Here is a 27,260-nt window from a genome sequence, read left to right on the forward strand (position 1 = left end):
CATTTAAAAGTTTTTGGGCTATAACTTTAGATTTTCTTACTAGAGCTTGATTGCTTTAGTTTTTTTTACTGCAGAAAATATGGAAATGTATGGAGCACTCACAACCATCACCGGTCATTCCCTTTATTTTTTACATTTTGGCGCAAGTAATTACCGCAAGCCCCGTGGTAGAGTACCACAAATAAGAAAAAATAAATAATAACATATTAATAACATGTGAGCAAGTTACATGTTCGCACACTCCTTTTTTCGATATACAAATATATTAACATAAACCGCAAGGTAATTTTCATATTTTATTATAAACATACATTAAATATATAAATTATACATACATATAACTCTAAATATTATATATATATATATCTATATATATATATATCTATGCAATGGCCATACAACTGTATAATTAATATAAGTTTATATATAATCTATAAATTATGTTACGTGTGGAACATTCCCATGATAAACTGTATATTCAAGCAGTAATGTTTGATCAAGTGTTTTATTGACATTTCTTTAAAATAAATTTATAATTCTTAAAATAACAATACTTTTTTAGAACATCAAAATTAATTTCAGGCGTAAAACACATATCCTTCTATTTTCTTGTAGGAAAACAAACGAGTCTAAAGCTTTCACATATTACATGAGCAAAGAATGTGGAATTTTTCTACATTTGATTCGCTTAAATCAGAACATAATAATGTGAGTAGTTTAAATTAGATATTTTATTATGTATATATGTAAAAATACTTCTTATTTTTCTGTTGTACAAAATAGTACACTTCATCTATTTCCTAAATTTGTAACTCACTATCAATCTATTTCTATTATCCACGATGAAGAAATCATTTCAACTCTTATTCATCCTTACGCCTAAACCCTAAACCCTAAACCCTAACCCAAATATCAATGGTATGGAACAAACTGAATGGTATGGAATAACTAAATACAATAGTATTACGGAGTTCGTGGCGGTGATCATGGCGGATGTGTGGTAGGGTGGTGGTTATGGAGAAAACAGTTTTCCTAGTTATAAAAGAATCGGTGTTCGTGGATATAGAATAGGCGATGGTTTTCCATAACAGAGGTGGTGTTGCCATGATGAAGATTCTGATGGCGAAGAATGATAGTAATAAAATATGTGATAATAATTAGGGAAGAAGAAGTTTTAGTTTACCGGAAGAAAAAAAACGAGAAATAGATAATTAAAAGGGGTGAATTTGCTGAATATTCATAAGAGGTAAAAGAATGAAGAATATAGCCATTATACAGTAATTCAAGATGGATGGGACAATTTGCGCAAAACATGACCAAAATCTCGCTCCAGGCGCATGCACTTGATGTTGAAATGCATAAGATAAAATTATCATACTATACTACACACTATTTAATATAGGTACACGAGTAATTTCACTCTAACTATACTATATTTCATTTAGAATAGTATGGCAATTGATGTTGGTTACCAACATAATGAAACACAACCAAATAAACCTTAAACCCGCTACCTAAACCCAAACTCTAAACACTAAACCCTAAACCCAAACTCTAAACTCTAAACCCAAATGGTAGACCCTTAAACCCTAAACCCAAATTCTTAACTCAAACCGTAAACTATAACAGAGCTACCTAAACCCTAAACCAAAACCCCAAACCGTAGACCCAAACAGAGATACCTAAACCCTAAACATCCTAAACCCAAATTCTAAACCCTAAACCCAAACCGTAAACCCTTAACCCAAACCCTAAACCCAAATTGTAAAACCAAACCATCGCCCATAATGGAGCTACATAAACCCTAACCTTGAAGGTCTAAACCCTAAACCCAAACCCTAAACACAAAACCCCCCTAAATCCAAACTCTAAACCCTAAACCCAAACCGTAAACCCTTAACCCAAACCTTAAACCCAAATTGTAAAACCAAACCATCGCCCATAACGGAGCTACATAAACCCTAACCTTGAAGGTCTAAAATATACTATATTTTGTTTAGAATAGTATGGCAATTGATGATAGTTACTATATTGATGAATGAGAAAATGAGGAAAGGAAGTAGGAATGGCAGGGAGGAGGAGGAAGGAGGAAAGATAGAAGTATGGAGGAAAGGAAATAGGAATGGAGAGAGATAGAGAGAGACCGGGGAAGGGAGGGGAGGAGAGAAAGAGTATGAGGGAGTGTAAGAGTGAAAGCGACATAAGAGGAAACTATACTATTTTAATGGCATGTTCACCAAAGAAGAGAACATATATGCACGCATGTCCATGTATGGGAAAAGGCTGGCATACAATTATACTATATTCAATATAGTATGTAACATTAGATTTGGCTTTTATCCAAACAAGCCGAACAAAATTAAACAGAGGGGAAATCAGCAACTAGGTTACTACGGGCGTTAGTTTGGGTTAAATGTAGAGTCTTAAACTGCATACGTCCTAACTGTAGCTTTAAGTGTGTCTTCCGTGTGACTATGCTATTTAGTGCTTTTCATATAGTATATGAGATCAAACTTTTACTCTTTAACTTTTTTCAAAAAGTATGTTTTTCGTCGTTTTGCTGTTAAACCATTCTAACCAGATCTGAAAACTAAACGGTGATTTTGATTTCAGATAACACACAAACAGATCGGATTGCTTAGCCACTAATGATATGTCCACGATAAATATTAATTCAAAAGAAACTGTGGAAAAAGACAAAGAGATCACAAGTAGCAGCGGCGGTGGTAGGAGAAAAAATGGTAGAGATGGTGGCAACAATGGTGGAAGAGGTGATGGTGGTGAAGAAGAAAATATGTGGTGCGCGCGTGTGTTATCAAAGGTAAAAATACAATTAATACATAATATACACAAAATATAGTAGCCAAGGTAGTGTTATGGGTATAAACTTTATTTCTATTTTTCTTATGTATATGCGTTGGAATTCCCCTAATTAATAAACAGTAATATAGTATATATTGTTTGAATGTTAGAGACCTTTTATTTTTTTTTTTGTTATATTCTTAATTATAATTTGTTTGGTAGCTACTGAGTGCAATTTCTCTTTTTTAAAAATCAATATATGATGATTTTTCACAATAAAGGTAGATGATGACAAATTTAGTTTACGATAATACTTTTTATGTGTGATTGTGTATAAAAGTGAAGTGCAACTTAGAATATTTAACATTAGATTTAGATTAAGTCTACAACTATTTGTTAGATGTTTTTTTTGTTGTTGTAAAAAAAAGATGTTTTTTGTTAAAAGTAATTGGGGTGACATATCATTATAAGCTAAATTATAACAAACTTACAAAAAAATATATTTTATGATTTTAACAGTTAATTAAGCTTATGGTTTGTAAAATAGATAGACAATTTTGGCGTGATAAATATATATAAATTAATTTAATGTTTAGCTAAAAATGAATATTTAAATTATTCGTGTATCCGCCCGTAGGACGGGTTTAACTTGGGCTGATGGATTATCATCTAATCTTACATCAAATAAAAAAAAAACGATAACTTATAAGAATATCTCCAATCTAACACTATTTTTTTCTCCAAAATAGAGTAAAAATAAATATTGAGTAAAATGTACTTCAATTCTACTTTATTTTTCGCTTCATAATAGGATTTACTCTATAAATAGAGTAATCTATATTTTGTTTGTTCAGTACTATATTACGAAGTAGGAAATAAAATAGGATTAGAACATTTTTACTTAGGAATTTTACTCTTAATCCCATTTCGATTAGCTTTCAGTGTTGGTAAGCATTCGCGCGAAAACACCATTTTCATCTCCCGCCGCACCTTCCCTCCTTTTTTTTTTGTAATTTACTTTCTCATCTCTTCTAACCAACTCCAAACCTCTCTCTCTCTCTCTCAAGTCTCAACCTTCACCATGCAGCCTCAGCCTCACATCTCCCCAACCTCCGCCCAAGCCGCGATCTCCGCCGCCCTTAAATCCCAGCGACTCCGGAAAAACCGCGGAAGCTACAGCTGCGGCCGATGCGGCCTGCCCAAGAAAGGCCACGTCTGCCACCTCGCTCCTCCTCCTCTCGACGTCCCCGCCACTCCCATCGCTCCAGAGCCACTCGCCTCCGTCTCCATCTCCGCCGCCGCGTCCTCCTCCACTCGTCCCCCCGCTCCTTCACGCCAGCCTTTCACTCACCTTCGCCGCGCACTATCTTTCGACGATGACGAGGCTCGCGATTCGAGGTTTCACGCGGCGGGACTGTGGGAGGTGCTCAAGAGGCTGCCTCCTTCTGGGTTGCTGATGGCGGCTAGGGTTTGTAGAGGGTGGAGAGAGACCGCCGGGAAGATGTGGAAAGCTGCCGAGGAGCTGAGGATTAGGGTTCCTGAGAGGGCTCAGATTGGTTACGTTGGATCGTTACTGCAAAAGTGTCCTGCACTCGTTAGACTCTCTCTTAAAATCGAGAGGTGATGATTTGAAAAATGGATTTTATTTAAGACAATGATTGATTAAGACACAGATGTTTGTAATTGAATGTTTCTTGTCTGATTGTTCATCTGCAGTGAGTTCGACGCGACAACTTTGGCCTGCATTGCGTTTTCTTGTCCGAATCTGGAGGTTTTGGAGATTTCAACGTATGGTGCAGCTGTTAATAGGATCTCTGGGTATATATTCTTGAAACCTCTGAGTAGTTTCATTAGGAGACAATGATAATCAAGTCTTTATAACTGTGATTAAGCCACTTGATCAAAGACTTGCTTATAAATTGATTTATGGTTTTGATATATTTAAAACAGTTTGTTTTCTTTTCTCTGGATTTGTTTTTGATTGTCCTGTTCTGTTGTGTGTGTGTGTAGGGATGAGTTGTCTCGCTTTGTTTGTAATAAACGTGGACTTAGAAGCCTTAAGATGGAAAGGTGTTCCAACTTAGGAGGAGTTGCCCTCTCTTCAACAAGCCTCTCCACTCTTTGGCTTGCGGATCTTCATTCTCTCTCTAAGATGGTTAATTTAATTACCTTTTTTGGTCCCTTGTCCGAAGTTTTTGTTTATCTAGACCATGAAATGTCTTGTTCTATATTTGGCAGGTCTTCAACTGTCCAAATCTGATAGAATTATCACTTGAGTTTTCTCTCCAAGAAGATGATTCAACTGATCTTGTAGCAATGATTGATGGTTTGGGAAGGACCTGCACTAGATTGCAGAACATTCACATAGCTTCTCTGAAGCTTTCACACACTTTTGTACATGCTCTCACTGCTGTGAATTTCAGGTTTGGCCAACTTCTCTGTTTCAAGTCTTGGTTTTGTTTGTACAAAGCATTGATTAAGAAATAGTTCTTTAGAACTGATGATGTCAGTTTCTAATTTTGTCCAGAGATTTGAGAATGCTCTCTCTAGTTCTTGGGATAAATATCACTGATGCATCTGTAGCCGCCATTTCCTCAACTTACACAAATCTCGAACTGCTTGATCTGAGTGGGTATGTTTTGTTCTTGTTAAGTATATACTATCTCTAAGTTTCAGAATGTATGTTGAGACATGAATTTTTTGTTTGTTGGTTATAGTTCCAGCATTACTGATACTGGCCTTGGGATGATCTGCGATGCCTTACCTGACACACTCTCTAAATTACTTGTTGCTCTTTGTCCCAACATTACATCAAGTAAAATTCTTGATCTTTGGTTTTCATATGCATTATATAATTCTCAAATTCATTTATTTACTCTACAATGAATATTCTTGCAGGTGGCATTCAGTTTGCTACTGCTCAACTTCCTCTTCTTGAGCTGATGGATTGTGGCATGTCTGTGTCTGATCCCACTTCAGATAATCCTACCATTGAAGAGAAGAGTTCGAGTCCACAAAAGACATCAGGCTACAATCAGAAGATGTTTATTAAACATAAACGGTTGAAGAAACTCAGTTTGTGGGGAGGCTCCAGTTTGGACGTGAGATTCCTTATCAAAGCTCTCAAAAAGAGTTCTGTCTCTAAATCCCATCTTCTAATTGTTTTGGTATTTTGATGCAGGCTTTGTTCCTAAACTGTCCAGAGCTCAAGGACTTGAATTTGAACTCGTGCAGCAATTTGCAGCCTGAGAGCTTGGTGCTCCAGTGTCCAAAGTTGGAACTTGTGTCCGCATCAGGATGTCAGAACCTATTAATAGGAGCTATCCGAAAACAGGTAATCCCTTTGACAGTAACAACTTGTATACGGTTTGTGGTTTTAGTTTTTTACACACTAAGTTATAAAAGAAAGCCATTTGCAGTTCAATCTGAAAAAAAAATTTGTTTGCTTTCCTGATTGGATTTTACTTTCGGTTTTAGGTCAGAAAACCTTTAAAAGGATATAAATAATTATTTAACAATTATTATATGATATGTGGCCAAAGTATGTAAAATGTAATAACTTTTAATTTGGTTTGGTTACACAATCAACTATGGTCGTTTGTTTCACCATTTGTCATTTCCATTCAAATGATTCATTTGTATGATCTATTCAAATGATCCATTCAGATTTTTGTGATTGTTTGTTTGTCCATCCACATAGCTCATCTAGATGAATCATCTAAATGGATCTTATGTTTGTTTTTTTATTTTCATTTCTATTCAAATGAATTTAGCAAACAAATTACCAAAATACCCTTATGTTGATTTAATCATATGTTTGATATTAATTTTAACTATATTACATTTAATTATCTAATTTAATATATTTACATTAGAATTATTTCAAAATTAACGAGTTTTCTTTTTTACGGTTTGGGCGGGAAAACAAGACTTTCCGGTTTTTGCGGAAAACAAGATTTTTCGGTTCTGGCGAGAAAACGAGATTTTTTCGGTTTTGGCGGGGAAATACAAATTTTCGGTTTTGGCGAGAAAACAGGTTTTGCGGTTTTGTCGGGAAACACGTTTTTGCGATTTTGGCCGAAAATGCATTTTGCGGTTTTGGCGGGAAAACGCGTTTTTGTGGTTTTGGCGGGAAAACGCGTTTTTGCGGTTTTGGCAGGAAAACATGTTTTTGGCGAGAAAACACATTTTTGCGATTTTGGCGGGAAAACGTGCTTTTGCTGTTTTGGCAGGAAAATGCGGTTTTGCGGTTTTGGCGGGAAAACGCAGTTTTGGCGGGAAAGCACGTTTTTGCGGTTTTGGCGAGAAAACGCGTTTTTGCGTTTTTAGCGGGAAAACACGTTTTTGCGATTTTGGCGGAAAACGCGTTTTTGCGATTTTGCCGGAAAAACACGTTTTTGGCGGGAACACATTTTTACGGTTTTCGCGGGAAAACAAGATTTTTCGGTTTTGGCGGGAAAATACAAATTTTTGGTTTTGGCGAGAAAACACGTTTTTGGTTTTGGCGGGAAAACACGTTTTTTTGGTTTTGGCGGGAAAGTATGTTTTTGCAATTTTGGCGGGAAAGTACGTTTTTGCAATTTTGGCGGGAAAACACGTTTTGCGACTTTGGCGGGAAAACATGTTTTTTTGTGTTTTGGCGGAGAAATGTATTTTGGGTGTTGGCGTGAAAACATTTTTTGTGATTTGTGCATGAAAACATGTTTTTCGGTTTTTGCGGGAAAACACGTTTTTGCAATTTTGACGGGAAAATATTTTTTTTGCAATTTTAGCGGGAAAATGCGTTTTGGGGTTTTGGCGTGAAAAAATAATTTTTAGCACGGGAAAAAATGTTTGTAGTTTTGTCAGTTTTCGTTTGTGACAAAAATGATTTTATTTATAGGTTTGTAATTTGTGAATTACATTAGGGGCATAATAGACTTTATACCATTTTGAATGAACCATCTCCATTCAAATGATCCAAATTGGTTCAGCTGAATGGACTTTAAAATTAAGCCTAAATTTCCAAAAGTCATCCGGATGACCCATTTGAATGAATTGTACTTTTTGTGACTAAACAAACAAAACTCTCATCTTCATCCAGATGATCCATCCAAATGGAGAAACAAACAGGCCCTAAGTTATAAAAGAAAGCCATTTGCAGTTCAATCTGAAAAAAAAATTTGTTTGCTTTCCTGATTGGATTTTACTTTCGGTTTTAGGTCAGAAAACCTTTAAAAGGATATAAATAATTATTTAACAATTATTATATGATATGTGGCCAAAGTATGTAAAATGTAATAACTTTTAATTTGGTTTGGTTACACAATCAACTATGGTCTGTTTTTTGTTCCAATTTTTTGGATTTTTAGAGAATCATAAAAGTAGTAGATTTATGGCTTAAACATTTTGGCTACGATTCTATATGGCTTGGCTAGAAATTTGTTCTGTTATAGTGGAATCTCTTAAGCCACTTCTTGACCAGAGCCTTAATAAGCCTTTTAAATTACTTGTTGGCTAGGTTTCTGAGAACTTTGCGGCCGGTGAAAACCATATGCCACTGAAACGCTTGGCTGATGCGTCGAAAAGGATACAGGCTCCACCTTCCTTGTACCAAGAGGTGAAATTTATTTCATTATTTAATATATTTGTTTTGTGAGATAAGAAAGTGTGAAATATAACCGAGACAGTGTTAGATGTTTGCAGACAAGAGAAGATGAGAATAAGAAGAAGAGAAGGAAGGTTGAGAGAGAAGTGTGCACAATTATACATTAATAATGAACTCTCGATCAATATTCAATAATACTCATCTTGGGCTTCGTTCTTCTACCAACTCTGTTTAAATGTACATCTGATTAGGTTGGGTACGTATGTTTTTTATTCCTTGTGAACTTTATAAAATATGATTAAATTATTTTAAAAAAAAGACTTCAGAAAGAAAAATGGTTTTTTGCGGTATCTACACATCTACGGTTCTTTCCAATCAACCCATTTCCATTTTGGTTGTAATTCTCGTCCGTTTGTTGGAAGTATGTTTTTGGGCAAATGCAGCATTTCGATAAATTTATTCTATCAGGTCGGTTAATTATTAATTTAATTAAATCATCAAGCTAAAAAGGGGTAAGAGTACCATTAACCCTAAAACCTATATTTGGGGTTTTTAACTTTTTTTTTTTTTAATAATTAATTGTGGGTCACCACATGTTAGTGGGACCCACAAATACCATAAAAACCCACCAAACTTGCCTCTTGCAAAAGAGAAAGAAGAAATGGTTTTTAATAAAGTTATGGGACCCACCTCCTAAGAACCTAAGAGCAACATTATCAAGACATTTGAACACTTCTTATGGGCGATCCTTACCCAATATTGGCCCAAAAATAAATATAAAGTCCAGTTAAATGAAGGAGACGATTTTTAGGTAAGAAGTTTTTTGACTTCGTTCTTCTGTCACGTGTCATTCTATGATACGTTTTGTGAAGCGGTAGAGGGTGTCGTCGTTTTGCTCTGGATCTATTCTCTCCGTCTCCCTCTTCTCTCTCTCTCTCTCAATCCGTAGACGGCGATTCGCTGGAACTGAAGAATCATCGGTCCACATCGATCGATCGTTTAATCTCGCCATCGAATCTGCAGGTTCGTATTACTCTCTCTCTCTGTCTCCCTCTTCTCTGTCTCTCTCTCTCGTATCGATTATGTGTTTCTAATATTTTGCATGCTTTGGGTTTGATCAAGGTCCGCGGAGTTTGGGTTTAGGGTTTCATCGTCTCTTCCTTCTCTCGCTTTCGACGGGTACTTCCGCCGTCGTCGTCTATTCTCGTCCATCTCGCCTCTCTTCTTTCTCCGGTTGGAAACCATCTCCGCCGCCGTCACCAACAGGTTTGTCTTCTTTCTCCGTCCTCCGTTAGCTATATAGAGGAATCATTTAAACAAATAGATTGGTGATTCGCCTTTTGGTTGTATATGATTGTATAGTGATCTGTTGGTTCGTGTTTCTGATGGACTTTTGTTTACCGATGAATATGATTGTATAGTGATCTGTGTTTTTGATTGTAAAGCAGAGGTTTTTTAGTGAATTTTTCGTATACTTGATTGATTAGGGAACTTTAGTTAAAAAAATATGCTTGATTGATTAGTGAACTTTAGTTTAAAAAATATGCTTCATTGATTAGTGAACTGAATTTTGAGTTATATACTTGATTGATTAGTGAACTGAATTTTGATTGTATAGTTGATGGAGAGCCACGTTATATGTTGTGATCTATACTGAATTTTGATTCTATACTTGTTGTTTTAGATACATTGGCTTCATCATTGACATGTGTTGTTTTAGTTGGTGTGTAAATTGAAGTAAGTAGGTTTCGACATTTAATGAAAACGTTGTACTGACTTTTTTACTTAGTTTGGTTTCGAAGGAGTGTTACTTGGCAAAGTTTTGTAGTTAGTTTGCTTGGAAATGGGCCGATATAGTTACAGCCAGCCTTCAGATTCATCACACTATGGTGGGGATCAAGCTGATAGTGGGTACAGCGAGACAGAAGAGCTTATTGGTCGTGACCAAGCTGAGTTGGAGTTGAAGTATCCTGAGCCGTCTCAGTACCCTATGCAGTATCCTCCACAACCTGAGGTGGAGTTTGGATTCCCCCAGGTTTGCTATTGTGGTGATGCACCAATTCTAGTTACATCAAAAAACGATCCGGGGAGGAGGGTATACACCTGCAAGAATGTGGATGATGGCGATTGCCATGTCTGGAAGTTTTGGGACGTCGCGGTGATGGAGGAGATGAGGGCGAGGGATAAACACATTCTGCAGTTGGAGGAAAAGGTAGATAACCTTACCTTAATGAGTAACTTTGAGTCTGAGGAAAAGGTGGTTAGGCTAGAGAACTTAGTTTCTGACTTGGCAAAGAAGTCGTTTACTTTAAAAATTGAGTTTGAAGTTTGTGTTGGTGTCATGCTCTTCGTATTAGTGGTACTTGGTCTGGTGATCGGAGGGAAGTGATGTTGGTGTTAACAGCATTACTAAGTCTGGTTTAGGAAGTTTGTGTTGGTGTCATGCTCTTTGTCTTAGTCGTACTAATGCTGTTAACCCTTATGTGACTATGTACTAATGTGTTGTATTGTTATGAACTTTATGAATTACAAATGTGTTGTATTGTAATGAATTAAATGTAAGGGTTCGTGCACTTTTTTGTTAGTTAATTGTTTATTCCTCCATAGTTAATTGTTTATGCCTCCACTCCATGTATATTGTTCGATTCAATCACTTGCATAATTAACTTATTGATATCGAATTTGTCACCCAACTGTGCAATGTGACTTTAAAATGTGACTTTGAAACAACAACTACTTGTCTCGTGAACCACTTTAAACAACAAAATAATTCAAAGGTACAACATAATAATTCAAAGGTGTAAGAGTCACATGAGTTGTTTTTTACTTCCACAACAAAACAATATACATTCACAAGTTGTATCACGAGAACACAATATACATTCACAAGTTGTATCACGAGAAGAGCTTATTTGCCCCTATAAATATGAAAGATCATTGGCAATTTAAAGACATCTCTCCCCTTTCATCAAATCTTCATTTTAAATGTAAAAAAACTCTAATGGCATCTTCTTCTCATTATCACTACCATAACGATGACGATGATGAAGATTATGTTAATGATTACGTTGAAGATTATGTTAATGATTACGTTCAAAACTTTGATGAAGAACCAAAAAAGCGGAAGCAACGTATTTATATGGAGAGGTTCCGAGAAGACGGCCACCAGAAGCTCTGGAATGATTACTTTAGCGAGACTCCAACTTACAATCCCGAGTTATTCCGCCGACGGTTCCGAATGAACAAATCTTTGTTCCTGCGTATTGTACAACGTCTCGAAACCAACATACCGTATTTTCAACAAGGAACCGATTGTACCGGACGGTCTAGTCTAACACCCCTACAAAAATGTACTGCAGCAATCCGACAGTTGGCTTATGGCGGTGCAGCTGATTCGCTTGATGAGTATGTCCGGCTTGCTGAAACGACAGCTCGGAAATCTTTGCACAAATTTACCGCCGGAATAATCTGCTTGTTTGGTGATGAATACCTACGCCAACCGACACAAGAGGATCTGCAAAGACTTCTCTATATTGGAGACCAACGTGGGTTTCCGGGGATGATTGGCAGCATCGACTGTATGCATTGGGAGTGGAAGAATTGCCCCACTGCTTGGAAAGGAATGTATTCCCGAGGAACCGAAAAACCAACAATTGTTTTGGAGGCGGTAGCTTCAAGTGACCTCTGGATATGGCACGCGTTTTTTGGAGCTCCAGGTACTATGAACGATCTTAATATTCTTGATCGATCCCCCGTTTTTGATGACATTATTAACGGAATTGCGCCAGAAGTGAACTTCTATGTTAATGGTAATCAATATCATTTGGCATATTATCTCACTGATGGTATTTATCCTAAATGGGCGACTTTTATTCAATCTATCCGACTTCCTCAAAGTGAGAAACATTCGTTATTTGCTAAAACCCAAGAAGCTGTTCGAAAAGATGTCGAGCGTGCCTTCGGAGTTCTGCAAGCTAGATTTGCCGTAGTGAAAAATCCATCCAAGCTATGGGATAAAGACAAAATAGCAAATATTATGAAGGCATGCATCATACTCCATAATATGATTGTCGAGGATGAACGATCATCATACACTCAGTATAACGTGAGAGAATTTCAAGAAAGCGAGGAAGATGATACATTCACCGTTACTCCGAATTCAAATCTCGGCACTGCAATGGATCGTCGATCGAGCGTCCGTAACAGACAAGCCCATGAACAATTAAAATTCGATTTAATCGAAAATATTTGGGCTAAATTTCGACATTTTCCAAATAACCAATGATTTTAAAGTTTCTATGAATTGAATAAATGTGTGATTTATGAATTTTTTTTTTTTTTAATGTATGGAATGTAATAAAATGTTTGTAATTTTAATTAAATAAAATAATTTTCTCTTTTTAATGTATTGAATATAAATGGATATATCTTAATTACTACTTATTAATAAAAAATGATTTTATACCTAAGAACCTTCGAAAAGTTCCATTGATAATGTTGTATTTTACTTAAGTATCTTAGAAAACTTCTTAGATTAAAAATACTAATTAAATATTTTAAGATGTTTGATAAGAGTTGGCATTGATAATGTTGCTCTAAGAACCCGGGGTTAATGGTGCTCTAAGCAGCCGAATCATTGTTCGCTCGCATGAAGCATTCTAATTAGTATATTTGACTATTTCTTACTATAATAAGAAAAAGTTAAATCTTTCAATCAAAAGTGATAACGTGTCTCCACGTAAGACAACAGAAAGACAAAAAGAAATCAAATTGAGAGAGAGAGAGGCGATTGGGGTAAAGCGATGCATATCGTCTTTCTCTATCGATGATCTGACCGACTCCTTCTGGCCAGCCACCGCTCCGGTGCCGTCACCGGAGCAGACCACGGTGGACGGGATGACTCGAAGCCAATCGGAGTGGGCTTTCCAGAGTCTTCTCAAGGAGATGTCCGGTTCCGATGAAACCGACGCGATCGATCGGTTATCTCCACCGGTTCAGTCTCTTTCGACCGTTGACGAAGTAGTCGAGATTCAGAAGCCGCCGCGGAATCATCAAGGGGTTGATGATCCTGATCAGTACCATGCGATGCTTAAGAGCAAGCTCGATCTTGCCTGCGCCGCCGCTGCGCGTCGCGTACGTCTTTTAGAATCCATCTTTTGTGATACGTAAATGAAAAAGTTAGTATTGGTGTTGATTGATTTGGTTTTTTTTAAGCAGGTGGAGCCTGAAGATTCAAGTGCGTCCTCATCTGTCAATCAAAACCAATCTCAACCTCCTCAAGGTTATCATTATTCTTTTGCCTTTTGGTTCTCGGCCTTTCTTTGTATCTGTCTGTTCAATGTCCATGTTAAAGAGTCCCTTGAAAGCAAACATTTTTATTAGATTAGAGTAGAAAATGATGACTTTGTTGATTGACTGCTAACCCTTCCAAGTATATATAGTTTCAGACTTTGAGCGACTGTGAAAATCTAAGCATTACGCAAGTATGAGTTTATATGAGAATCATCAGGTTGCCACTCTACGTTACTAGTGCATTCAATTTGACTCTCTACAAACCTTTTCATTTCATTAAGTTTACACTTATGGATGAAATGTTCTTCGGGTTGTAAATAATAGGGTTGTTTTGACTAACTTAGGCTCAGTTGTGGCACAAACCTCACCCGGTGCTTCATCTGTTAGATCTGTGCCCTCAACAAGCATTCGAAAGAAACTAGATGTTCCAGCCACGCAAGCTACCAGTATTTCATCAGCGATGATTCTGATGACGATGATCTTGATGGAGACGCAGATAATGGAGATCCTACTGATGTTAAGCGTGCTAGGAGGTGTCTTCTGATAATCATTCTGAATCTCGAAGTCGATTTATATATGTGGAGATACCAAAGCAGAGTCTATTTATAAACTTCTTCTTAAGGTTATCCTGATTCGGTATGTGGTAATTGTTCAGGATGCTCTCAAACCGAGAATCAGCAAGGCGGTCCAGGAGAAGAAAGCAAGAACAAATGAATGAATTTGATACGCAGGTTCTTGTTTTTGTAATTGTTTCTCGGTCTCTTTCTTGCCATTCATTAATCTTATCTGTGGGGAAAAGTTTTTACATATCGTAGGCAGGGCAATTAAGAGGTGAGCATTCAACTTTACTTAGTCGTCTTAGTGACATGAATCATAAGTGTGATGCAGCTGCTGTCGACAACAGAATTCTAAGAGCTGATATCGAAACCTTGAGAACAAAGGTAATTCATATATATATATAACTAGGGTCGGTCCGTCCTACGGGCGGGATTAAAATTAACAAATATTTTAAGTAGTTAGAATAAATATTAAATATAAATTGTTATTATTTAAAAATACAAATTTTGTACATGTTATTATATTTGAAGAATGAATAAACCATATTATCTGAAAAATTAGTTATAATTTTTAAAATAAATATTACTTGTTATTTTTCAAAATATGGTTTTCTTTTTTTCTTGTTAAAAGGTTTAAGATGATTTTCTTTTGTTAAGTTATCTCTGTTTTAATTATATATTAAGAACTGAATGAGCATTACATAATTTTTTATGATTTTTTGGAGTTGGATGACCACAAAAATACCCGTAAGATTCTTTTTTTTTGTCAGTGGAAAAAAAACAAACTTGTAAATAAATTCACATATTTTTCCTTTAATTTTATATACTTAAGTGGATTATCTCATGTTTTTACTAAATTTAGTTTTTACAGTGTATTATTACTGCAGATTGTTATTTGAGAAAATTGTTATAAACTACTCTAATATGTTATAATATAAACTGCTGGCAACTGCAATTTACGAAGTGTGTAATGAGATATATTATCATCGACTTTACATTTTTTTACCAGTTAGATCTTATCTGTTTCAGTTCGTCTGGAATCAAATTAATTTATTTAGAGCAACTATTTAGACTAATTAATTTATTCTTGACTGAGAGCCAACGGGTGATAATCATGTAATAAATTATGTTTACCCCATGCTCCAGTAACTCCTCTGGTTTATTTCCCTGGAAAGTGAGATTTCACAAATTAAATAATCATTATAAATAACTATTTGCGCGAAATTTTGTTCCTTTATATTTTTCTAACATTTATTTTAGTTAAAATGATTTTGATTTATGCTGTGTAGATCATTGTTTTGAATGTTTTCTTTTAAATTATCGCATTTTTCTCGATTATGCACCTTTTGGTGAAGAGGCTATTGGGTCATGAGCTTTAATGTCGATCATTAGGATCCTTAGCTAGTTCTTAATTAGTTTCGGTGAAGTCTGTAATCTTGTTGGGTTAGTAGACGTTGTTGTACCAAGAGGTCGAATTAGGAGGTTGAAGAGGTGGGTCATTCCGGGTCGTGGAGTGATCTCATACTCATTGTGGTCCAATGTACATTGAGGTTTCGGTTAGGTAGCGTTGGGTCCAAGCAAGTGATCCAGGGTGTTACTAGATCGCTCAATGTATGTGTGGTATAAGTCTCTTGTGGTCAAGTTCTTGTATCCATATATTTGGTGAATGAAAGTTGAAGTTGAGTTAAAAAAAAAAAAAATTATCGCATTTTTCCTTTGAACTTGTTTGTTGTAAATGACTCAAGGTTAGTTTCACTATAGTTGAATAAGTTATATACTTCGTTGGACTAAGCAAAAAGATATTTTATTTTCATATCAATATTAAAATTACGGTTGAACATTTTTTAGTACATAATATTTTAAATTTTCACATTTATTTGAGTACAATAACCTTAAATTTCATTGTCACAACAAAAACTCTTTTTTAGTGACTGCAAATAAAAGAGTTTAAGATTGCTAAGATTAGCACAACTTGAGATGAGTACAAAAGAAAAATGATCTTTGGAATCTGAACGACACTCTTGGATCCAAGTACAAAAAACATTCATTATTGATGATAAAAAGCCTTTCAACCATCTTTGTAAAGCTTCTCAACCATCTTCATGTATTATGTACAGCAGCAAACTCAAAAGCAGACAAAAGAAGAACATTCATTATTAATGATAAAAATGGAGAAAACCAGAGATGTGTAAATCTATTTATCATTGTTGCACTGACAAAAAATAATTATCATTGTTGCAAACTACCTTCTTGATTGCTCCAAAATCGAGCTGATCGTTTGTTTAAAGTTGGGCTAATGTTCGGTTCTGCTGAGCCAAAACAATAAACAAATCAGATATTGGATCGGACCAATAAAGAAAACTTGGTTACATCAGCCATAGGTGTTACCTCCAAAAAGGCTTTAAACTGAAACTGAAAATGATATCGTCCTCACATCACAAGCGGATGGCCATTTACCTATTAAAAAGTGTGAAACATTCTTTTGTTTCAGTAATACAGCTTCTTTGATATATAGTAGCGTGAGATTAACCGGTAACAAACAAATAGTAGTAGAAGCAAAATGATTGTTTTGTACCTAAAGAATGACAAAGCAAATATTGTCATAGACATCCATATTGGGATGGAAGCAGAGTTTTTCAAACATGAGTTTGGGGGCTTTGAAAAGGCAAACGTTGGAGAAAGAGTGAAAATTGTCAAACCCCTTATATTAGCTTCCTCTGATTGTTACTTTCTAGCAGAACATATATGTTGTAAGCTGATATCTACGATCAGCTCCCATCCAGCGACCATCAAATCAAAATTCTACACACATATACACGTTTATCTCTGAATCAAATGTTCATATTTTTCTTTACACTGAAAAGAAAAGTGAAGGTAAGATAGCTTACCAATAAACCCATTAGTCCAGATTGCTCCCTGCATATAAAGGGCCAACAATGGGTTACAGAAAATCATGAAGAGGGTTACAGAAAATCATGAATTTTCTGAACAAATGAGGAAGTGTGTAATTCAATGAGAGTAGAAGAATAGGAAAATCAAAGGAAGATAATAAATATTTGTTCTTCAATGCTCAAATCGAAGCCCAATGTTAATTACCTTTGGAAAGAGATGAATGATTTTCTTCTTTCATGCATAACTTTACTGACTAAACAGATTGATAAGATGGTTTTGGGAGGAGAAAGACTGACCTATTTATACTCACAGATACACGATTTGTAGAAGAGAAACTCGCATTGAAGGCAAGATCGTGGCTGACGAAGTTAATAATGGATTTACTGCAACGAATCTGTAACCGTGAGCGTTTGGTTGATGAAAGCGAAGACCAAACGGCGCATCGAAACCATGTAAAGATATTCATCACGTCGATTTCATAATCTCAAACTCTGAAATGGCGGAGAAAAAAGTGCGATGAACCTAAGAACAGAAAAGGACGTAGAACGATAGGATTTAGGGTTTCTCGCTAAAAGGCTTGTTTCGTAAAAGAATAAAGCCCAACGCCAAGCCCAAAACAATAGAAACGCAGTTTAATGAAACGATGCGTTGCATACGTGTCAGTGTCGCAACAGGAGCTCGCGAATTTCTGACATGTCCGCCTACGTGACATATCTGGGAGAGAAACAAAGTCTCTTTTATATATAAAGATACTAGGATCGGCCCGCCCTACGGGCGGGATTTGACTTTAAAAATAGTTTCGACAGGTATAGTATACGTTTAATAAGCATTATTTTTTTTAAAGAATTTATATTATTTTTAACATTTGTTTATACAATTAATATGATCGAATTCTTATTATTGTTGCTGATTTAATTCAGAGTTGTCAGATTTTATAATGTTTGTAGTATTATAACTCTATAAAATACATAAACAATCGAAATCGATCAAAAGAGAATGAGATTTTTCAAATACCATGGTATCTTTTTGTGAAGGCTTACAAAATAGCGGAGATGAAATTAAATAATATTTATTTACGAAATTATAAATAATTAACCTTAAAAATATGAATATCTAAATATAATATTACTCCCAAATTTAGTAATCCTATTAGTTTTTTTAAATAATGTTTCTTTTTGTTTATGGTATATAATAACAAATAATTTTTTTCATATCTTTTATGATCACTTAAATTGCTTAAAAATAAAAAAATTATATTTATTTCAAAATTATTTGTATCAATATCAATAAATAATGAAATTAATAAAAATAATCTAACATATATATGGATGATGATGCTTTTTCCTTGTTTAATATTTGTTTTTATTGTGAAATTTATTACACAAATGAGCAAATGATCATACTGACAATTACTTTTGAATAGTACTCCACATGGAGTGGATGAAAGCGCACATCAAAAAAGTAAAATACAACCGGTTTTGGTTTTGGTGTATAAAATGCAACCGGTTTCGGTTTTGGTATATGCACATCCCAATACCAGATACACATAATTTAATCATATTTCACATATTTATCTTTATTTTTCATCGTTGTCATGAGAGAAACGAAGTGCAAAAAAACAAAAATCATCAAATATTTGGTCACTGGATGGGAAAGACGTTCTCTTCTGGAACAATTTGATAGCATATTAAGATAAACTCATTTAATGACTCATAGACCAAAAGAATCCCAACATATTAGGAAAATACACGAACGAAGGGATTAAGAAAGAAAGACAGAAGGACTCTCTTTTTACGAAAAAAAACAGAGCATGTGCGAAAGGATTAATCTTTCCCTACTCAAATCGTCTCTCAAGTCATTTCCAAAACTTTTATTACTATCTTCTTGACGAAGGCAGCATTCTGATTTCAATCCTGAAGTTTTCCTGTGAGGATACTTCTCCCAACACACTAACACAGAAACAATTTAGTTAAGATCTTTAAGGCCTCTTTGGCACACGAGAAACCACTCTTCTTCATAAAAAGCAATTAAGAAATCTACAAAAAAAAATGATTAATTAACAAAAAGAAACTATATCATCAAACCAATATTCTTACTTTTAGGGTGTCTTTTCAGAAAATATTATGTCGTTAAGCACAAACGAAGACATAAAGATTAATTAGCATATTGATCAGAAGTCATTATCTGAGAGACAAACTTTATCACAGTCTGGGACCAGTTCCTGTAGCAGCTTCATCCATGCACTAATCTTCTCCCTTCTCTCTTATAATCTGAAAATTAGTAGTGAATTAGCAATTAATCAACTGATTAAGATTAAAAAAAAAGAGTTGTGCAAATATGTGAGATGCTAAGTTACTCGAGCTCTAACATGAATATATGAAAAGCTTCTCATTCTATTCCAAGCTTTTTATTCTTCTTCTTCGTTGAGCTTTTAGCCTATAGATAATGTTAGTGATATGTGTCAAGGATTCATCAATCACTGGCTTGATCACATGTCAACAAAACATAATTTGTATCTCACAACTTGTGTCTCACCTTCTTGTCGAGTTCTTTTATCTTGCGAGACCGATTGTTCTGGCTAGCTCCCGCGCTCAGAAACCAAACGCTGAGATGAATCTGTCTCACCAGGCTCGGTTTTGAGACTTTCTAGATAAGAGTAGGAGTTAGAAGGTACCAATCTGCGCCACCGAGTACTTGGCCACTATCAAAGTTCATTTTTACAGAAATCAAAACAGGTCTAAGAACAAACAATCCCAAACCACTACATATACAATCCCAAACCACTACATATAGATTGGGAAGAAGAAGAAGAGAAGCACAAACCATCTGTATTAAGGAGCTGGAGGCGTCTCTGTCTAAGCTTATTACAGAGGTTGTTAACCGTCTCTGTAGCGTCGGTGTGATGTTCTTTGAGCTCGCAGACAGACATAGCCTTCTCCGCCGCCGATAAGATGATCGTAAGAGAAAGAATGCTCACTTATTTATACTCTCATATTCACCGACTCCTAATCAAAGCACGCATTCAAGGCTATATCGTGGTGATTGAATTAAGGGGGAGTAAACACGGAGAAGAAAGAAACGGATGCATTCAACGAAGATGAAAAGTCTCTCTACAATGAAGAAGAAGATGACAAAGCCAAAATTTTAGGTTTTTTTTTATCAGGTTACGGGCCGATATTAAATAAAACTTAGCCCAACACTTTTCCAGTCCATCATACAAAAACAAATACAGATGAAACGCAGACCACAACTTAAAGTGGACACGTGTTGGACGCTCCTGAACCCAATTTGTGCGCTGGCATCCTATGTGGCATAGCTGGGAGTGATTCAAAACCTATTTTATATATAAAGATATATTCTTCTTGTGACTCCATGAGTGTGACAACACCCGAGATTATGATCCTAACTAAGTTTATGGTAATTGATATATAAACAAATCCTTGTGCAGGTTAAGATGGTAGAACCCTACCGAACTCTAACCACATGTTGGAACCGGCAGTCCCAAGTACTACTAATGCTGGTTTGGCATCAAACCAGAGAGTGGAGAGAGCGAATCTCTTGCCTGAACAGGTGAACCGTGAAGGCATGCAGAATCAGTTTGCTACTAATCCGAATCTGTATGAAACCCTGCTCCATTGGAACCACAAGCATTAAGTCATTTGTTTTGTGATTTTTGAAAAACTCTTTTTTTTTATCTTCCTATTTTTATTTGTAATTTACTGGGCGACTTCTAGGTACGTTGGTACTGTAACGGTAACTAGATTTTGAAAGCGCGGTATTTGTTCCTTTTATTATTATTTTAAATATTTGTTATGTTATAAAATTAATTATTTTTTATATAAGAAAAATTAATCTTATTTATAATTGTGTTGTTTGTACATTCATATGTGTTAGACATAAATACATAATATAAAAAGTTGCATATTTATACTCATAGAAATTAGTTTTTAAGAGTTTAATATTATAAATTTTATTATGTAGTAACTTTTACATAATTTATTTGTTATTAAAAAAATTATTATATTTTTAAAAAATCCCTAAATCTAATATGCAATCCTTAATCATACAAAAGCTGCTATCAATTGAGATTATGGAATGATGCCAAAAAAAAAATTGATATTATGGAATAGCTGACGTGAATATATGATTGGAACTAATTGGAAGAATTAACCGCCTGCTTTGTGGTAGTCCAAATCTAAACGTTTTTAACGCAGCCGACGTTGAGATTGACAACACAAAAACAGAGTTGTAACTTGTAACTATTAAACAAAAGAAACACAATAATTGTGAAGACATCATATAACTTCCACGTTTGAATTTATTAAAGGTTCAGATGTGTGTAATTTACATGTATCTGGACTAGTTAGTGTCTAGTAGAATTAGGGCGAGTCGGTAGATATATAAACAACATAGGACACTTGTTGGTGGTTTGAGCTCAGGTTTGTTTTGTAATTTGGCGATTATTTCTTGCTCATAATAACCTGAAATTTAAGGAAAACGGTGGTAGAGGGAAAGGTTACCTAACCAGGACAAATGCCATATCATGTAGAGGACGATGAAGTGATATTTATGATTAAAAAGCAAAAATCAAATGATTGGATGCACGGACCTAATGGAAAAACATGAGAAACGTGGCGTGAATGGTCTCAGACTTGTTCAAATATACTCAAAGGGTCTAATCATGTTACTACTCCTAAACATATATTCATATGCAAATATACATCATACACGCTCCACGATCAAATCGACCTAATAAATAATATATTACACTTGCTTTTTGAAATGAGATAAATATCTCAGTCCCAACGAGAGCATCTCAGAAATGTTAACACAATATCGCTTCTACCATCTATTGAGATTTAGCACCAGACTGTAGAGCTGCTTGTACTTTGCTATGAAAGTGTGTTTCCAACCTTTTCAAGAGAAAACAACAGATCAAAATCACTTTCTTTTCATAATAGAGGAGAAAGGGGAAATAAAGAGAAGTTAATACCTGGTTGCACATTTGTAGTAAATGGTATCTGGGGAGTTGTAAGTTCGACAATTGTTAAACATCCTCCTCGCATCAGCCACAAACATGTCAAGCGTCACGTAGTACTGTTCTGACTCAACTCTCTTCCCAATTGTCTTCAGATCTGTGTTCATACCAAAGTTTATAACATATTTTGTACTTAAACAAGCAGTTACCTTATTAACAAATAATTTCAATCAAATCTATTTAAACTAACACTACAGAACGATATGTCGTTCTCCTATATAATAAACCATCTCTTGATTTAGGTTGCCTTCATTCCTCAGCGATTAATTTTATTTGTATGCTTTCAAGGAACAACAACAAACGGATAACAAAAATGTATGGCATGATAATTCAGTGTTCAACCCAACTGTATTCTTACCAATGGGATCTTTAATGATTTCATAGTAATCAGGAACATCGAGTGGATCAACTGGCTCTTTAAAAGGCCAAGCATCAGAATGGTCTTGCATTGTCTGTTGCCAGTTACTTCAGCTTATCAAACTAAAGAGCATGTAACTGCAATAACGTATAAAGCATTTAAGTGAAGAAGACTTATCCCAACCTTCAGAAGCACGCGAATAAGTGCGTTCAACTGCTTTTGCTTTGTTACACTATCTCCAGAACCACTGAATAATTTGTAACGCGTGTGCCCCCACTGATCTGGGGTCCAACCTGCGTCCCCTGTAAAAAAATTCAAAATTCTATATTTACACACCGACCACCGTGAATAAAACTCTTACAGATTAAAACCTTCGCATTTTTATTGCCAATTCAGGAAGCTATATTAATCCTAAGAAGCAAATTCAAGGGAGACAAATCTGTTTTCTTAAAGCAAAATTTCAGTATTACACATTAACACAAACTTCATAGCTAACCAATGCAGCCACTAGCACAAACTGCAGTAAGACCATGGAGTAGAATCATGACTTACTTAAGCCAGGAATATCCTCAACTCTGATCTTTTTAGGACTTCCACCTTCTTTCTGCAGAAATTATCACATTTATTAATACTATTAGAAACATGTTTTTTTTCTTCTTTTGCTGTGACATGCAATAATAGTCACAAAAGACACGCAACCTTTTGATGTTTACCTTTTGAAATTCAGCTACTTGATACACATTCTGACAGTTCGATAACTCTCTTATCCTTTCATCAATTGCCTGGCATTATAAATAGCACAACGGGGATCAGAATCTGATGGACTTGAGGGTTTAATCACCAACTTGAAGGCTCAAGAAATTATTTCATCAGAGGTGAAGTATATTTATGGCTTACTTTTCTTTGCTGACGAATCATCTTTGACAAATTTGTATATGGAAGCTTTGGATCAATTTTGCATTCCATAAGGAGGCCACCATCATAGTCTTTAATGAACCTGGGAAAATACAAAGCTTTTTTATTTGCAAGAGTAGGTTAAAAGATGTAGACAAGAATGTAAAGCCAAATTCTGGAAAGTTTCTCGGCATCTCTCTGATAAGCAATGATCAGCAAGGAAATAGAATGATTTTATTCTGAGGTTTGTTAGTTTAACTGAGACCACAAATATTCCATTCAGATATCAATCATAAAAAGAACAGATGTTGAGTACGGCAATGAGCAGTTTGAAGTAAGAGATACATCGCTTACATACCCATGCCATACATCTTTCTCCAAGTAAATCTCTTTAGTAAAACCCTGCACAAGAAAAATAGACGGAACATATTAAATTAGTGAACAACTATAAGAAAAGGCGAAACTACAGAACTTTAGTGCCCCAGGGAGAGTAGACTAGATAGCAAAGAGTGGAAACATAATTTTTTAAAGAGAATACAAATGATAATAAATGTCTATCTAAACCAGATGATAAGAAAGACGAACTAAGACAGAAGTAAAGAAGTTGTTCTAACAAAAGGAACATTTTGTTAGTAGAAACCCTAAATCATCATATGATTGTGCACACAAAAATTAAGCATGCAAATAATGGAAACATTGTTTTTGAAGAGACACAAACGAGAATAAATGTTTATCTAAAGCAGATGACAATAAAGACGAACTAAGACAAAAGATTTAGAGAAGTTGTTCTAACAAAAGGAATATTTTGTAAATAGAAACCCTAATGAGAGTGTATACAGAGCCGCTCAGAGCTCTGGATGAGCTAACAAATACAACTAAACAACCAGAAATTACAGGAAAATAAAAAAAAACTAAAAAAGAGCAGAGCCAAAAATTGCGGAGAATATGAAATAGACCAACCTGCTTGACAAAATAACCAACAGCATTGTTGTCAGCATAGGTAAGAAAATGCGTCAATCCATCGACATTGCGAGCATGTTCTTTCAAGTGGTTCATCAATCTGGTACCGTAACCTTTAACTTGTTCATCTGCGGTGATTGCACAAAATGCAATTTCTCCAAACCTCTGACTGAATCCCCCAGGTAAAACAGTGAAGTTAATAAGCATGCCAAGACTGTAATCACGCTACTTACGAAATTATATATCTTCTTTATTATCAACAACACACATTATACATTTACAGAAGACTTTATTAGCAAAGCAATCTATGCTCGATACAAAACAAGATACTAAGTCAACATACTACTTGCTTGCAGTCTCGAGTAAGGAGAGTATAGAATATAGATAAAGTTCAAGGAATGTTGGGAATAGTAACGCGAAGTTGGCCTTACCTGTGATATGGACGATACGTGATACCACCAACAACATGAGTGATACCATTACCACCTGCCGGAGGTCTTACGACCATGACAGACTTATGTTTCCTGGGTAAACAACATACGTTGCAGATATCAGATTGCTTACAACAAAGGATAGCTCTTGCAAGAACCAAAGCAAAAGAAAACTTCTTTAATACCTATCCATGAGAAGGCGAACAATGTACTCCTTGGGCATATTAGGTAGCTGTCTTGCAAATATGTTCTTCAACCCAATCAAGCTGGAACAAAATCATTCAGACAAATAGATTCTTAAATTTCTGTAAGGGATTGAGAGAAGGGAGATACCACATCATATGCTCATCAACGCAATCATTAGAGTAACATACAAACTTGAGCCGATTAGCTGCTTCCTAAACACATATATCGCCAAAGTTAAAAACTTTACTATAGAACAATGATAAAAGCATAAAGTAGCTACACCTCTCTTCTCAAAGCCTCTTCTCTCGCAATGTACGCCCCGCAGTTCTGTACATCATCATCCGTCGATGTCTTAGCTGACTCATCCTTCGGCACAATCCCCGATACCGAGTTCACGCCAGCTGTCACAGTCCCAGCCTCAAGCTTCACCGTCGAGATCTCCGTCTTGATCTTAGTGCTCCGACTCGAACCGTTGGCTCCTGAGCTGGAATCGAGTCTCGCGGCGGTGAATGCGCGGATCGAAGAGTCCTGATCCGGCTCGGGAGCGAAGTCTTCCTCGTCGTCGTCCACGACGGCGTCTTCTGACTCCTCGGGGTCGGAGTCGGAATCGGCACCCCGCGCGGAGATGCTCTCGAGGTCGTCGTTGGAGGAAGGAGGGAAGGAAGCGGAGGGAGGGGCGTGGTCCTCAGACGCGGCGGCGTTTGCTGCGGTTGTGGCGGCGAGTTTGCGTTTGTGGAGGGATGAGGAGGCGGAGGCGGAGGCGGAGTGGGAAGGGGAGGGGGTTTGGGAGTTGCGAGAACGGTTGGCTGCGTTGAGGTGTGAAGAGTGAGAGTCCATTGTAGCAGAGGAAATCGACAAGGTTAGGGTTTCTTTTGGGATCGGTGGTGAGGAGACGACGACGACGAAGACGATGTTTTGGTTTAGCCACTGGTAGACCGGTCGGTTAGTTATAAACCATTGCAATTTTGCTATAATTTGGGGTTTTGGTTATTATGAGTGTGTTAGTGTCACATGTTTTGATTATTGTGAGTGGGTAGTGTGCATGTTATTAGGGGTTTTGATTATTATGAGTGGTAGTGACGTATATCATCATCGGTGATGCTATAGAATTATATCACACAGTGATGATATATTAAACAAATGAAATACAATTTTATTTATATTAATATTTTTATTCAAAATAAAGATATACTTATCATAGTTTTTATAATAAAAACCAACATCCTAAAAACTATAGAACAAAAAAAAGAGAACAATATAAATATAATATATCTTCAAAATACAGTACAATAGTTCTAAAGAACACACAACAACAGTTCTTCGATTCTGAAAAATAACTCTTCCTGTTTTTTCAATTTGTCTTTCCACCTAAGATTACATACATTAACATACCTAAGCAAAGAAAAATTGGAAGTGAGGGCCCATTGGGTGGGCCCCATACAAATGTTTCGTGAGACTTGATACAAGTCTGGCTCTGTTAGCAGGTAAAACCATAACTTGAGATTAGAATACAATAGACAAACCAAATGCATTTGACAATGCATACAAAAAGGAAGGTAGATCGGAAGTTTATGCGGCTGTGACCAATTTGTCATGTCACACACCACTCTAATTCGATAATTTAGAAGCTATGTAACCTATGTATGATAATTTTTTAAAGAAAGCTAGATTTACGGCAAATATTTCATTCAACTGTGTGTTTATTTTACAAAATGATAGTTTGACGTAATAACTAAAATATAGAAATTGCGACCATTATAAAGTTGGAGAGTCATGGTTTATTATATTCTTCTTTCTCTTTGTAATAACTTGTTTCAGACTTTATGATTTTAGTTAAGTATGGATATTCTACCCGAACCCAAAAATTTGTATTAAAGTGAACGAAAATATATCTTATTAATAATGAAAATAGTTACATAATGTATATATAGTCAACGATCTAAGCTAAAGGAGAGTCAGACCATTGGTTCAATCATGTATGTACATCTTAACCAACTATACTAGATATCTATATCACAATACACCCCCTCAACTCGATGAAATGGAAGATGGATTCGGAACGAAGAGAGTTAATATAAGCATGCAGTTGAGGATGGATTGAAATGGTCTTGGATGAAGGGGCTTCATCAAGATATCATCATGCTGGTTTGCGCTGGCTACGTGCATGAGCTTGATGAATCCATTCTTAACCTGATCTTTCACGGTATGACAATCTATTTCCACATGTTTGGCTCTCTCATGGAAAACCGGATTAGTAGCAATG

At 35.8% G+C, this 27,260-nt stretch overlaps 2 protein-coding genes and 1 long non-coding RNA gene across 5 annotated transcripts; 1 reads left to right on the forward strand and 2 right to left on the reverse strand.

Annotated features, from left to right (window-relative positions):
• Positions 1 to 3,699: 3,699 nt before the first annotated feature.
• Positions 3,700 to 8,696, forward strand: LOC106449297 (F-box/LRR-repeat protein 17). 2 transcript variants are annotated; one of them, XM_022717965.2, is made up of 10 exons: positions 3,700 to 4,422; positions 4,519 to 4,620; positions 4,813 to 4,957; positions 5,041 to 5,225; positions 5,330 to 5,434; positions 5,520 to 5,617; positions 5,701 to 5,903; positions 5,984 to 6,136; positions 8,303 to 8,401; positions 8,478 to 8,696. In XM_022717965.2, the coding sequence occupies exons 1-10, from the start codon at positions 3,884 to 3,886 to the stop codon at positions 8,499 to 8,501; spliced, it is 1,653 nt and encodes a 550-aa protein (XP_022573686.1). In that variant the 5' UTR covers positions 3,700 to 3,883; the 3' UTR covers positions 8,502 to 8,696. The 2 variants fall into 2 exon arrangements, with proteins under 2 accessions (XP_022573686.1, XP_013746527.1); XM_013891073.3 differs by having other exon boundaries at positions 3,703 to 4,422; positions 8,488 to 8,696.
• A 10,490-nt stretch (positions 8,697 to 19,186) lies between these two features.
• Positions 19,187 to 20,228, reverse strand: LOC125608093. Its single transcript, XR_007339169.1, has 2 exons — positions 19,954 to 20,228; positions 19,187 to 19,831 (listed from the first exon to the last, which is right to left on the reverse strand). It is a non-coding gene; the product is annotated as an uncharacterized LOC125608093 (long non-coding RNA).
• Positions 20,229 to 21,771: 1,543 nt separating this feature from the next.
• On the reverse strand, positions 21,772 to 26,024 carry LOC106445475 (histone acetyltransferase GCN5). Of its 2 annotated transcripts, XM_048777972.1 has the most exons (13): positions 25,280 to 26,022; positions 25,145 to 25,209; positions 24,997 to 25,077; positions 24,812 to 24,904; positions 24,381 to 24,549; positions 23,779 to 23,822; positions 23,424 to 23,523; positions 23,240 to 23,308; positions 23,079 to 23,130; positions 22,710 to 22,828; positions 22,527 to 22,620; positions 22,124 to 22,265; positions 21,772 to 22,043 (listed from the first exon to the last, which is right to left on the reverse strand). In XM_048777972.1, exons 1-13 carry the CDS (start codon positions 25,832 to 25,834, stop codon positions 21,980 to 21,982), a joined length of 1,647 nt encoding a protein of 548 aa, XP_048633929.1. In that variant the 5' UTR covers positions 25,835 to 26,022; the 3' UTR covers positions 21,772 to 21,979. The 2 variants fall into 2 exon arrangements, 1 of the variants encoding a protein (XP_048633929.1); XR_007339168.1 differs by lacking the exon at positions 21,772 to 22,043 and having other exon boundaries at positions 22,138 to 22,265; positions 22,527 to 22,633; positions 25,280 to 26,024.
• Between the last annotated feature and the right edge of the window lie 1,236 nt (positions 26,025 to 27,260).

Source organism: Brassica napus, chromosome A4 (genome assembly GCF_020379485.1).
Source record: "Brassica napus cultivar Da-Ae chromosome A4, Da-Ae, whole genome shotgun sequence".
NCBI classification, from domain to species: Eukaryota; Viridiplantae; Streptophyta; class Magnoliopsida; order Brassicales; family Brassicaceae; genus Brassica; species Brassica napus.